Raw genomic sequence first — 13,506 nt, 5'->3', positions numbered from 1 at the left:
AAGTTGAAGATATTGGTGAAGCTAGCGTGAATGTTATGGAGATCAAGGAGAAGAATCGATAGTAAGGAAAAAAGGGCAATAAGTTTAATAAAGGCGGTTGAAAACCTAGCCAGATTGGGGAGTAGAGCAACAAGCAGGCCAACATGATTTAGAAAAATTATTGCGGCCACTATAATGTCTGTGGACAAGTCAAGGAAAAGTGTTGGAAGTGTCAACTTGAGTTGTGGCTGAAAAGAGAGGAATCGAAGGATGAGGATTCTAAAAGAAAGGGAAGGCCGTCTTCAATGTGTCATGTTGAGTAGCCGCTTAAGCTTGAGCAAGCATATTCAAAATTGAGCTTGATGGCAAGGAAATTTGAGATAGCAACTAAGACAAACCCAGAGGTGCGAGAGGAACTCATCTACTTGAAGTTCTAGATGAAATAGAGAATCATTGGGGCTGTTTGTGAATTCCAAAAATGAGAAGAATCTCATCTTAGAAAGTCTGATTCAAAAAATAGAGTTGCATACTGAGCCTCATTCATATCCCTATCCTTTTGGGTGGATTCAGAAAAATATCAAATTGAAGATCACCAACTAGCTCCTTTGGATGAAGCAACATGTAAAATAGTTTTTTTGGATATATGCCATATCATCCTTGCGAGCCTGTATCTATGGGATTGAGGTGTAGTCTTCTATAGGTAGTAGAGAATGTATCGACTGATAAAGGATATGGACTTCATGATCAATACCTCCAGAACACAAGAGAACATAGATCTTACAACTATTGCCCAGGTGAAGCAACTTGTTAATGCCTATATAAGTTTGTAATGATGATATGAGAAGCAAATACTACTTGTGAAAAGCCAAACTCTCGTCTCTTAGTTTCTAAGATTAATTGATCGAAATCGAGGAGCAATCATCATTATCGTTGTTGTCAATGAGGAAAGATGACAATGAGCGACCTTATTACGAAGTCAAGATGTGGCAGCGGGATGAGTTGCTCGTTAAGATCCGAAAGCAAAGAAGACCAAGGCTAGAAACCATCTCGAAGCAAAGTTAAGTGGTTCAGCTGTGAGGAGGGGGAGTAGATGTTTTCCACCAATTCTGATTTAGCAAGAGCTAAATCCTGTAAATAGGAAGAGTCTTGATCCAAGAGGCTCACTAGACTCAATGTGGATCATTTTGGCCATTATGAGCAGGCTAGATAAGATTTAGGAATAAGATTTATCACATTGGAAACCGAATTACATACCAAACTATCGGAGGCCATAACTTGTTTATATGATGCTCAATTGAGAGGATTTTTTTTAAAAAAAAATCGGATAACTTTTTGAAATCTACGATATTGTGCCATCAAGGGAGGCTAGCAATCAGACCCAAATTTCATCATTTGAGCTTTGAAGCAGGCCAGCTAAACTGAAAATTTCTTTTTCAGAAAATTCTTTGATTGGGCATTTTTTTAAATCTATGAAGAATTAAGCGGAGCAATAGAAGCAAAGTTCATTGACTTGGAATCAGACTTCGTGCCGGTCGATCAATGATACAAGTTGGTATGCCTCTATATCGGACCGTACCAGGCCTGAACTCACACAGAAATGAGGAAGTAAAAGAGAGAGAGGGAGGGATGGAGAGGGAGGCTGGCGGGGGCACTGATGGTGGCCACTAGAGGGCCACTGTAGCAATCGGAGAGCCATGGAGGTCCTCAGAGGGTTGCCGAGGCCTCTGGGGCTTTGCAGTCCTCTGTGAGAGAGATTAGAGAGAGAGATAGAGAGAGGGGAAGGGAAAAAATACAAAGAGAGGGAAGATGATGGGGAGGTTGTCGGAGGGCTGCTAGACGGCGGAAATCCACCCACTGGCACCATGGGTTCAAAACAAGGGTGGATCCCCTATTCATTATGTTTTTGAAAAAAATACGATGAATAGGGGCGGATCGCCTTTGTTTCGAATCTGTGGTGCCCATGGATGGATTTCTGCCATCTGAGGGCCCTTCGGCAACCTTCCCCTCCCTTTGTTTTTCTTCCTCCCCTCCTCTCGCTCCATCTCTTTCTTTAAACTCTCTCATAGAGGACTGCGGAGCCTCGGAGGCCTCGACGGTCCCTGCAGTCCTCCGACATCCTCAGCAGACTGTCGTCAGCCTTTCTATCTCCTTCCCTCCCCTCTCCTCTCTCTCTTCCTTTCTTTCCTTCTTCCTTGCTCCATTTTCATCGGTATTTCAAATCAAATGTCTGAACCGCATTGGTTGACTGCCTGAATGGTTCAGCATGCCCCAAATTGTTTGGTTCGAAGTGGTTTGGCCAACCATGGATAAATGATAAAGTTGATGTAAGAGTCGAGATCTATTTTTTACAGGATTTTAGTTTTTCCACTAGTTATATCTATTTTTGAAAAGCTAGTCCTATTCGAGTTAGGAGAGGAATCCAACTCGAATTGCGTAAGGACGGATTCATTATTATAAATTGAGGTTATGTATCTCAATTTTTGAATCATCAGTGAAAGAAAAAGGATCTAAACCATACTTTCATCAATTTTTGCATCTTTTTTTAAATTTTATTTGAGAGATTCAAGTTCTGCAGGTTAGGAAGATTCATCCTTCTCCTCGGCCGGATCATTTAGTAACCTCTATATCCTTTTATCTGGTTTTGCCTCTGAAATCATTATAGGTCTTCTTAAAAAGTTTAATTTCTCCTATTTTTCATGAAAATTATCTCCAGATTGAAATTTTGAACCATTTATTGTTGTTTATGGCATTAAATCAATAATCTTATGACCTGTCTAGCTACTTAAGTTGTCCTAGTTTTGCTAGAATAAGCCCTTAAACTTCAAATTTCTCTCATTTTTTGAATGTCCCTAAGTTCTTGACCTAGTAAGAGATCCATAATTTAAGTTCTTTTTTTCCTTTCAAAACCCTTGAGGAAACTCATAAATATTTCTGTCTAACAATGTGAAGGTCTGCTTATTTAAAATCTTATATCTAATCTTTTTTATAAGCTCAATTTGTATTTTACTCCCTCTGTAGATCTTTCTAAAGTCTAACCAGCATATAGGGAGTTTCCTGCATCATTATGATGGAAAATGACAGTGCCCATTTTTATTTATGTGACAAATATCTGCTGTCTTTGATATAAAATATGAGCATGTTGCCATTCATAAAATTGATGTATAGCCATCTATTATCAGAATTTAATGTAACACTCATTAATTGCATATATGCATGCGTGGAGGCATGAAGTTTTTCAGATATGTTTGTGCCTGTGACGGATAGAACTTTTTTATAATCACGCTATTGTTTATGCGTGGGTGGCTTATATCCGAGCTAAAACCCTTCTTCTTCTTATTCATCATCATTGTGGTCTTCTTTTGACTGTAGCATTGTTTGATCCTTCCCAAAAAGGAAATATTATTTGCCTAGAATTCTGCAAAGCAGTTCGAGGGGTATGGTAGTTCTTTTATCCTTCAGCACATACGAATTGCAGCAATAGAAGTCAATGTACTTTAGCCTCATCTGGTGATACCTGCAGGTATGTTCTCCTAGGTAATCATCGAGATGCATGGACATTTGGAGCAGTTGACCCCAACAGTGGAACTGCATCTTTACTTGAGGTAGCTCTAATCTAGAAGCCTCTTACAGTCATACTTCATTCAAAAACTATATCAGTTTCAGTTAAATAATCTCAGGATGAGTCATCACCTCGTTTCGCTGATTAATGTCTTGTTTTGACATATGCACATTCATGCATCTTGGTGACCAATTGATGATGAGCACGAGCTTGTTATCTAAATTCTTTTTTCTAGGTAGCTCAGAGGTTTGGGAAACTGCAAAAGAGAGGATGGAAACCTCGACGAACCATTATTTTATGTAATTGGGATGCAGAAGAGTATGGCTTGGTCTGTCTGTCTCTCAGTCTCTCTATCATCTATCTCGCTGTCTCTCTCACTCACACATACACTCACATTTGTAACATAGCTGTTAGCTTGACATGTCCATCACCTCTCTGCTTTCTTGCAGATAGGATCGACAGAATGGGTTGAAGAGAACAGGGAGATGTTAACTTCAAGAGCTGTTGCTTATCTGAATGTTGATTCTGCAGTTGCTGGTCCTGGATTCCATGCCTCTGCAACTCCACAACTTGATGAGCTGCTCAAACAAGCAAGTGAAAAGGTTTATGGCATTGTCATGTCCTATCAAAGTTTTTGACTTAACAAACATAAAATCTAATTGCATTTACAAAACTAAAACTTAGAATAGCATCAACATTCAAGAAATATTAGTTTAAGTAGACAGTGCATGGACAGTTGTAGATATGTGAGTAAGTTTGTGCTTATGGTAATTGGAGTCTCGAGTCTTGATGGTAGTAGCGTTTACAAGCTGATGAAATTTAGAAATCATTGTCAAAGGTACTGTGCATTTATATCACCAGCCTTTTCTCTATGTAAAACTTTACAAGATTTTCTTTTTTTTATTGTTAAGGTTCAAGATCCAGACAATTCGTCTCAGACATTATACGAGTCATGGGTTGCATCTAATTATTCTTCACTGGTAAGTAGTTAAATTTGTTTCTTTGCTTCCATGCTGAAAGTTGTCTGAACTTTGATGTATTTCCAGAGAAGATAATATTAAAATAATATGTATTTATGTCTATCTCCAGTTAAGTTTAGCATTGATACTTGATAACTGAAAACCAACTTTTCCCTTATTCCATCAAAGATTGGGAGATTAGGTGGTGGAGGAACGGATTTCACAGCTTTTGTCCAACATGTCGGAGTTCCATCAGTTGACATGTTTTTTGGAGGAGGTAACTATCATCTTTCAAAATTCTGAATCACATTTTTCTATCATCATCATCTCTTTTCATGACCTCACTTCCTGATTTTCTTTCTTCTATCAAAAATACTTTTCAGCATGCTTTAACTACTAACTAATTTTGGAATGAAATCTTATATGGTACACACCTGCTCTCTTCCCCTGTATGTGAGGAATAACTTCCCCATACAACCCATGCATTCAAAGCTGCCTCATGTGTTGATCTCTTTCACTATCTATGTTTTTCTTACTTTGCTTTAAAGAAACACTCCCCAACCTTATATCTTGTTCATACTGTTTTAAAAAGTAGAACATGCAGCTGCATATGCAGCCATATATGTGTATGCAGCATATAAAACTCACTGCATATATATAGTGCCCATATGCAATAGGCCACATATTGGGCCACATAATCAGTTTGCGGACCACATATGTGGGCTAGGCTGCATGCTGGCTATTTTATGCAGATCCAAATGAGTGCTATATGGGTTGGGGTTTGAAACTTGGTTTGGCTGGGATACAATGTGTACTTAAACATTTCATTAGTATACTTGAAACATGAACATGGATGTAACCTATAGATATAAAGTCACCACGACATATTCCAACAATATGCCGTGGGGCCCATTGTTCATCTTATTACAATTTTGTCCTCCACATTTATGTTTAATTCCAGACATGTCCTTCTGTTTTATATGCAGGATTTTATATCTTGATGGGATGGGGGGGTGTCCCAATCATCCGTCCCGTTCCTATGAGAAAATAGGATCGGGATGAGCTTGAAACTCTGAAATCCATCCATATGAGGAGAGATGAAGAAAGAGGAAAGAAGGAAATGAAGGAAAGATGAAGAAAAGAAAAAAAATGGAAGGACAGAAGAAGAAAAATAAAAAAAAAAGGAAGGGAGAAGAAAAAGAAACAAAAAAGAAAGGAAAGTAGGGGAAAAGAAATAAAAGGAAGAAGAAAAAAGAAAAGAAAGAAAGAAATGAATGATGAAGGAGAGAAAGATGGAGGATATTCATCGGGGTGTATGATCGTGACTACCGTCAGGATCGGGACAGGATAGTGAGGCGTCTTGTTTCATGGAGAAATCAGGACATCTTTATTCTATGAGATTTAAAATGTTGATTATATGAACCTTGTGTTCCTTCGCTTGCTTTTATTTTTTTGGGAGGGTTAAGGTTTGGTGTCGTGGGATAAAGCGGCTAGAGGTCCTTGGTAGGGCGACAACTAAGGATGCAAATGAGTAGAGCAACTCGTGAACTGTCCGAGCTCGACTCGACTCGACTATTTCCAAACTGAAGTAACTAGAACAATTGTTTGAGTCAAGCTTGAGTAGCAAATAACTTAGCTCAAAGAATCATGAGCCTAATCGAGTATATATATTGTTAAAAATATTATATTTTATTTATTATATATATTATTAATTTAATATTTGAAATATGATATTTATATTTTTTTAATTTGATCTAACTCCTAACTTTTAACCATATTTTTTTAATATTTAAATTTGAGCTCGAGTATGATTTGGTTGATATTCGAGTTGAGTGCTTCTTTTCGATCAAGTTGAGTTCAAGCCTAGATATTAAGGCTTAATTGAGCTTAAGTTGAATTTCAATCCCGAGTATTTTAAATTGAGTCGAACTTGAGTTTTTAGCTACTCAACTCAGCTCCACTCAGTTGCACCCCTAACTACAACTTCACCTTGCTGCACCTTTGTGTGTGTTCCCTTGGTGCTCAAAAGGATCGCATGGTCCTCCTTGATAAGGCATTGGCTCTCTAGTCCCTTCAGTGGTTGGCTGGGATCAGTGTGATTTATCTTCAGTTGCTTCTTGTTGTTTTGCTCGTGTTAGCAGCAGTTTTCTTTGCTGTTTGTTCAGTTGAGCATCATGTGTTCGACAAATTGTTTCACCCATTAGGATGGTTTGGTTGGTGTCTAGGATTCTAGGTTAGGGTGGTGATTCTTTGATAAGTGGCTATGCTTTGCCCAATTGTTTCAGTGACATGTTTTTAGCAGAGGATTTGCCCAATCAATCTGGTCATTTTGTTGGAGTGGGTAGGGTTTCAGTTATGGTCCCTTCCGATTGAGATCTGGATCTTTGAGCATCCATTGTTGGGCAAGCATTATATGCTGTGTTGGTTTTGTGAAGTAGTGCTGACCATCATGTTTTTGATGATTTTTCCCTTGTTCCAAGGGTTAGTGTGGATTGTTGGTGAGTATCATTTGTTCGACGAAATGTTTCTTCCTGGTTAACATAGTTACTTTTTTTTTTTTTATTCGTTGCTAAAGTTTGAGTTCAATATGGATATGGCTTATATTTGGTTTCCTGGGCTGAACTTTGGCTTGGTGCACGGAGCCATGTGTTGGCATGGAGGAGATTGAGAGGAACTAACCTTTAGCTCACTGTGCTGAGCCGTGTGCTAGTTGGTGGAGAATGAGAAGGATTAATTAGGCATTTGACATTGTGGGATGTTTGTGCCAGCTATTTCTCCTTAGATAATGGTTTTAAAACAGCAATTTTGACTATGGTTTAATGTGGGCATTAGCCGGTTAATCACTTTTTGCTGCCTTATGTTGCCTTACCTATTATTGGTATTCTTTGCTGTCTGTTTGTAATCTTCCGGTTGTTGCCATTACATCAGGTGCTTTTGGCCATTGGGGCTTGTGGTATATGCTCCATTATGATAATTGGTTTTGGTGGTTGTTCTTGGTGGTTTTCATACTTATACTCTTTTATTGCCTCTTCCGCTTTTTTGACTTGTGCCTAAAAGGTGGTCTCTGTTACTGTTGATGCTATTACCTAGCATACATAGTTGGTCTTGGTTGGTGTTTTTTTTCCTTGCTGCTCTTGAAGCCAAGGGAGAGTTTGTTTCTATGGAGATAAAGAGTTGAGTTAACTCTTCTTCTGGTGATTGATTCCATGCTTTGAAATTTGATCTTCCTCTATTTTCCTACTTTCTTCTCTCATATGCTATTTGTTTTGCTTGATCATTACCACATGCTTTGTCTTGTTTTTCCTGTGTAACAATCTACGATAAGGCTTACCAGTTTTTAGAATGGTGTGCTGATAGTTTTGTTTCCTATAATTATTTGCAGATTAGTTGGTGTTTTCTTCCTTGATTTTCCTTTTGCCATTATCTAGCATTTCCCATTTTCTTTTCCTTGTGTTTCCATGGCTTTCCTCTGATCTTAGCATGATTTATTTTGGCTTCCATTTACTTTATTTGATTGTCAACTTGCAAGACAATGATTGTAATTGGCTATGCATCAGTGAATTTTTTTTCTTTTACACATAATAACAGGGTGGATGGCCTTGGTTATCACCTGGTCAACCACTGTAGTTGCCTGCTCCCTTTTCGCCCTCTTTTGTTCACTGGTCAGTGATGAAGATTTTTTATGATCTTTCCAGCCGTTGGGTGAGCTGTAACCTTTTTGATTTATGCATGCCATCTTTGGTGCTCCACTGTTGCAGCCATGGCTATTGCATGAGTATTTTCATAGGCAAACATTGATGTTCGCATGCCCTGGGATGATTAATTGCTTCTTTTGCCACTGAGACCTGCAATATTTTTTCTTCCATTTTTCCCTTAGATATTCCTTGATAATTCTAGATAGACTTTGATAAGGCAATGATTATGGGAGGCAATTTGTCTCTTGTATGGTATATATATAGCTCATGGGGTAGGTGTAGATTTGCACTTCTTTCCTGCTCACAACCAGTGAGTTTTTTTTTTCCCCCTTTTTTCCTATGATTTGTATACTTAGAATGTTCTCCTCTGATGGCCGTTGTTGTTGATTCTGGTTGTTCACTTTGTAGATTTGTTGATGTTAGGTATTTGCAGCTATCACCTTCTTAGTTTTTCTTAACACCAGAAGTGGTCTTATATTTATTAGTTTTCACTTTCTTGGTTATAGCTAAGAGGAAATGGATATGAAGAAACAGTATTAAAGAATTAGCCTTTCAACATTTAACAAATTATTGGTTTTGCTTCAGTTTCCTAGGTCTTTGTTTCTTTATTTTCTTTCCTTTCAATAAATGTGTGTGTGTGTGTGTTTTTTTTTTTGGTGCTGGTGCTGGTACTGCGATGATTTGTGGTTTTGAGTTCTATTTCTGGCTTGGTATTACTGGTTTATAAAGTTTTCTTTTTTTATTTTGGTCTAAAGCTTTACTAGTTGTGCTATTATGTTCCTAAGCATCTATCTTAAGTTAAGAATGAAGTAACTCTTATAATTATTTAGTCATTTTACCTACTTAAGGTTGTTTTATTGCAAATTCAACAAGTATAAATGGGCGATTCTTTGGATCTCATATCTATTTTTTCCCTCTTGTAGCTTGGATGGCAAATACTTTAAACCGACAATTGCTGTAGGAAACCAACTTTTGCATTCTATTTATGCTTGGAGCATGGAGTGATCCAGGGGTTTTTCCCTAACTTCTATATGAGAGGATTTTTCCCCAATAGCCAATTTATGTGTTACTTTTTATCTTGGTTGTTTAATGATTTTCTTTTTAAATTTAACCAAATATTTCCATTCATTCAATAAGCAAAATGAGAGAACTATAGACATCCCTTCATAAATCAGAGCTGGAGAAGAATCATAAACTTTTTTATTTGAAAAAGTGAGGTTGGAATTATAATCCTAAACTCATTTTTTTTAAAAATCAATGTTTAAGATTAGAAAGCATGAAAATTACATAAAGGCTATAGTTCATAAATTTCGGAAGTTGAAACAACAATTCAGAATAATTGTCATTATTTTTCTAATCTTATCATTAGCACATGGCTGCCAATCAACTAGACATACATGATGACCTTTCCATGATTATATTCCCATATTCTTTGTTTTTCACCTAAACGAACTCCCAGGCATAGCATGACAGCTTTTGCTAGTTCTACAATATGCACTCAAACAATGCATATGCATACTTAATTTTAAATTTCTATTTTTATCTCTGAATTCTAATGATTTAATTTTAATTTTGCATTATTTATAAATCATGTCTTTAAAATATTTAAAAATATGAACTGCATATATGCCCACATATTGCAGCTGCTTTTTAGAGCGCTGCTTATTCACCACTTGCTCTTTCTTTTCTGAAAAATAGCATTTATAAGTATGAGTTTGCAAAGTACTAGTTTAGAAAAGAAATGTTCATCACGTGTATATCATGAAGAGGTCTTTTGTTTGGATAGTATCCTTGTTTGTAAAACTGGATATTGAATTCAGTTGCTGATAAATTAGGTTCTGCTGGATATCTATGAGCAAACCTCTTCTTTGAATACACTTTATCATGTATCCTCATCTTGACTTTGGACATCTACAAGAAGGTGGAGGGTTGGAAATATCATGTATCCTCGCTAGCAAGCGGCAAAATTTGCATACGCGGTGCCTTTTCATGGGTTATAAGTACTTGAACTTCTTTACCTATGATACTTGTATTTTCTTCCCTATATTATTTTGTACTTGAGGATAGTCTTCTTACACTTGAAGGTCATGCTTACATTGTTTTAATTGTGTATGTTTGACAAACCAAAAAAGGAATCAGACATAAAATATTTCTATGACGTAAATCACAGAAAACTACAATATTGTTTGCATTACATTACATAGCTAGAAACCTGATGTTTGCATCTTTTTAGTGGCATATTTCTTGTATTTTTCATTTTAACAGCTCTAATTGAGGATTGACATCTCTTTCAGGATACCCAGTTTATCATTCTATGTATGATGACTTCGTATGGATGGAGAAATTTGGAGATCCTATGTTCCATAGGCATGTAGCAGGTACTCCTTGCAATTTCACTTCAGTACGGCCCGTTCTAAAAAATTCCAGCATCACCTTGGGGATGTTTAGTTGCCCCATTGTGCCCTACCAGAAGCATCGGTTTCATATATATATATAAAAAAATGAGTTGGCAGCCTAGCCCAAGTAATGGCAAATTGATTCCTGGTACTTTCATTGGTTACAATTTACTGTTAAACCTTGACCAAATTTTGTCTAACATTTACTCCCTGATATACAGTTAGGCTTGCTCTTTTTCATGCAGCTATGCCTGTTTTGCACACATTTATACATGGGCTAGGCACTAAAAGGAAAATGGCCAACAAAACCAAGAGCCCGAAATAAAATGTGCAGTCAGCAAAGCCTAAGCCCTAAATGGAAGTCTCCAAGGCCTGGGAGTTAATTTCCCCAAGAATCAGTTACCCTCCAACTTCCCATCCTAGCAACTAAAATAATTAGCCTTAATATCCAGCTGCATATATCATGCCCAGACATCCAAATTCCAAACATGGCATAATTGTTCACCGCAAGAACATACCCCCATGAGGTCCATATATATGCTTTCTGTGAGGGCCTTCTAATTGACTTTGTGATTTGAATTACAGCTCTTTTGTTATACATGAATGGGAGGTCTGACTTCTGAGCTAGATTAGAAGCTCCTATGTATGTGGCCATAGTGCTAATATCGGTTTTGGCTGGAATCCATCTCTGTGAGGTTTTAATCATACTAAATGTTGCAAAACCAGACTATTAGAAATATTAGAGCACCTTTTCCTGGTCTAGCAATTATATGGTGATGAATTCCTATTCTGGTTCACATTAGTCCAGCATCTTGTGGAATTTAGGTTTCTTGTTTTTGTTATGAAAATTAAAAATTGATTTTACATAGCTGAAGCTTTGCTAATGTTGCTGTCATGATAACAGAAGACCATCACTTTACATACTCCATCTCTTCTACCACAAGTTATTTACGAGAATGGCAGAATCAAAGATGTTTGTGGATCTTGTTATTAACTCTTTCATCTGAATTATTGACGCATGCTAAGTTAAAGATCATGACAAGATTCATTTTGATCCCTTGCATCTTCATTCTCATATAGCGGCAAGCATGTGGGGACTGGTTGCTTTGAGGCTTGCAGATGAGGAGTTCTTGCCATTCAATTACATCTCCTATGCTTCAGAGCTCCAGGTATAATTTCTCCTATTATTCACAATGTACATATATTCATGCAGATATGCAGAACCATCTGAATATACCCAGATGAATATGTGCGAGCATGTATATCAGTTGGACGTTATGTCTGCAATATATTCCTTTCTTTTGGGACAACAATTCTGGCACTGTTGTTTTGACATACATGATATGGGGATCAAGTTGTTATCTGTAGGCTTCAGCAATATAAAGGACTTGTATATTTTTCAACATGATTGGAATAAATGCCACATATGAACATCTAAATTCATGTGTACTTGGGTAGCTGAAGAATCTGACGGTGCCTTTTATTGACAGAGAAGTGCAAAGATATTAGAAGATGATGTGTTGGGGATGCCTGTAACTTTTGCTCCCTTATACAAGTCTATAAAAGCGCTCAAGAAGGCAGCCACCAAAATAGACAACCAAAGAAAGGTATCCTTGAATCAAAAGAAGATTGAATTAAAATCATTGATGTTTTTAATTAATGGTCTTCTTGCATTTTTAGGCACTAGAAAGGAATTTTTTGTCATTGAATTGGAGGAAGGATCCCTTGAAAGTCAGGGAGCTTAATGATAGGTTGATGATGGCTGAGCGGGCATTTACCGATAGAGATGGTCTTTTTGGAAGAGAATGGTACAAGCACCTGGTAGGTTTTTACATTTAGAATATATATATATATATATATATATATATATAGCATAAATATTTTAAATTTCACACACATCTCAAATTTTACATTATTAATTTTCCTGTCCTGAAACTAATATTAAACAGATTTATGGACCTTCGATGCATGATGATTATGGATCTAAATCATATCCAGGCATTGACGATGCCATTGAGAAGGCAAAGAGCTTGGACACTTCGGAGTCATGGAGTTTTGTACAACATGAAGTGTGGAGGGCTGCCAGGGTTGTGACCCAAGCAGCTTTAGTTTTGAACGGGAAATTCACATGAATGTTCACAAATCCGTCTAAATGGTACTCAAAGCTTTTGTACAGATTAATCAGCTGAACAGTCATGTGAATTACTAGGACATGTATGGCAACCAATTTTTATAGCTAATGTTAGCATATTGTGGTACGAATCTAGATGTGCTCTTTGTTTATATTCCTTGAGCAAATACATTTGTAGGGTATCCTTACAGCTTGGACTATCATAGCATGATAAGGATCAAGCTCAGCGGTTTCTTTCGTTTCTTGAGCAAATAATTAAATATATGATTATATCATTCCTTTTCACTTCCAGTGTTCTTGTGCTGTTAGAAAAAACATGAATTAGAACTTGTGAAATCAGTTTACCATCCTGAACGATGAACTTCTCTGTTTCTTCAAAATGGAGTTTGTTCGAGGGCCCTTGGTTTGTCTAAGCTATTCAATCTCAAAAGCCATGATGTGGTCTCACAAGCATATTCACTTATCGGGTACTACTGAACTAAGTAACTAGATGTAGGGAAGGGATTTGAACTAAAACCTCTTGGGTTGTATTTGGTAGCCGGTAATTTATCTAAATTGTAGGTAATTTAACATGGTTTCATCATGTTACTGTGTTTGGTATGTCTTTTAAGTGGCAATCTAGATTGTCTTCAAGAGCGGTGGCTATCCAGATTACCACCGATTTGGTAATGTTGCAATAATTTTTTTGGACAAAACTACCCTCAAAAAAATTATTGTGCCTTTTCTTCCCACGAAGCTTTCCTTCTCCTCCCTTCACCCTTTAGCATCACGAGCCCTAGCCACCCAA

General features: G+C 37.1%; 1 protein-coding gene across 4 annotated transcripts in view; it reads left to right on the top strand.

Moving 5' to 3' along the window:
- LOC114912635 (probable glutamate carboxypeptidase LAMP1) overlaps window positions 1-13,004 on the top strand; it is a 28,237-nt gene extending 15,233 nt beyond the window's left edge. The window contains exons 3-13 of one of the 4 annotated variants that reach the window (XM_073252864.1): window positions 3,500-3,581; window positions 3,774-3,866; window positions 3,988-4,128; window positions 4,450-4,518; window positions 4,687-4,774; window positions 10,487-10,570; window positions 11,493-11,561; window positions 11,669-11,757; window positions 12,079-12,195; window positions 12,269-12,409; window positions 12,538-13,004. In XM_073252864.1, the coding sequence (XP_073108965.1) occupies window positions 3,500-3,581; window positions 3,774-3,866; window positions 3,988-4,128; window positions 4,450-4,518; window positions 4,687-4,774; window positions 10,487-10,570; window positions 11,493-11,561; window positions 11,669-11,757; window positions 12,079-12,195; window positions 12,269-12,409; window positions 12,538-12,720 (1,156 nt within the window). In that variant the 3' untranslated portion in view covers window positions 12,721-13,004. Of the gene's footprint in view, window positions 1-3,499; window positions 3,582-3,773; window positions 3,867-3,987; window positions 4,141-4,449; window positions 4,519-4,686; window positions 4,775-10,486; window positions 10,571-11,492; window positions 11,562-11,668; window positions 11,758-12,078; window positions 12,196-12,268; window positions 12,410-12,537 lie in introns of all 4 variants that reach the window. The other 3 variants (XM_073252866.1, XM_073252863.1, XM_073252865.1) reach the window with 3 other exon arrangements.
- Window positions 13,005-13,506: the final 502 nt, after the last annotated feature.

The sequence above is a fragment of the Elaeis guineensis genome, chromosome 2 (assembly GCF_000442705.2).
Source record: "Elaeis guineensis isolate ETL-2024a chromosome 2, EG11, whole genome shotgun sequence".
In the NCBI taxonomy this organism is placed as follows: Eukaryota; Viridiplantae; Streptophyta; class Magnoliopsida; order Arecales; family Arecaceae; genus Elaeis; species Elaeis guineensis.
The sequence above is the reverse complement of the archived record's forward strand: the minus strand, read 5'-3'. Positions and strand labels throughout refer to the sequence as shown.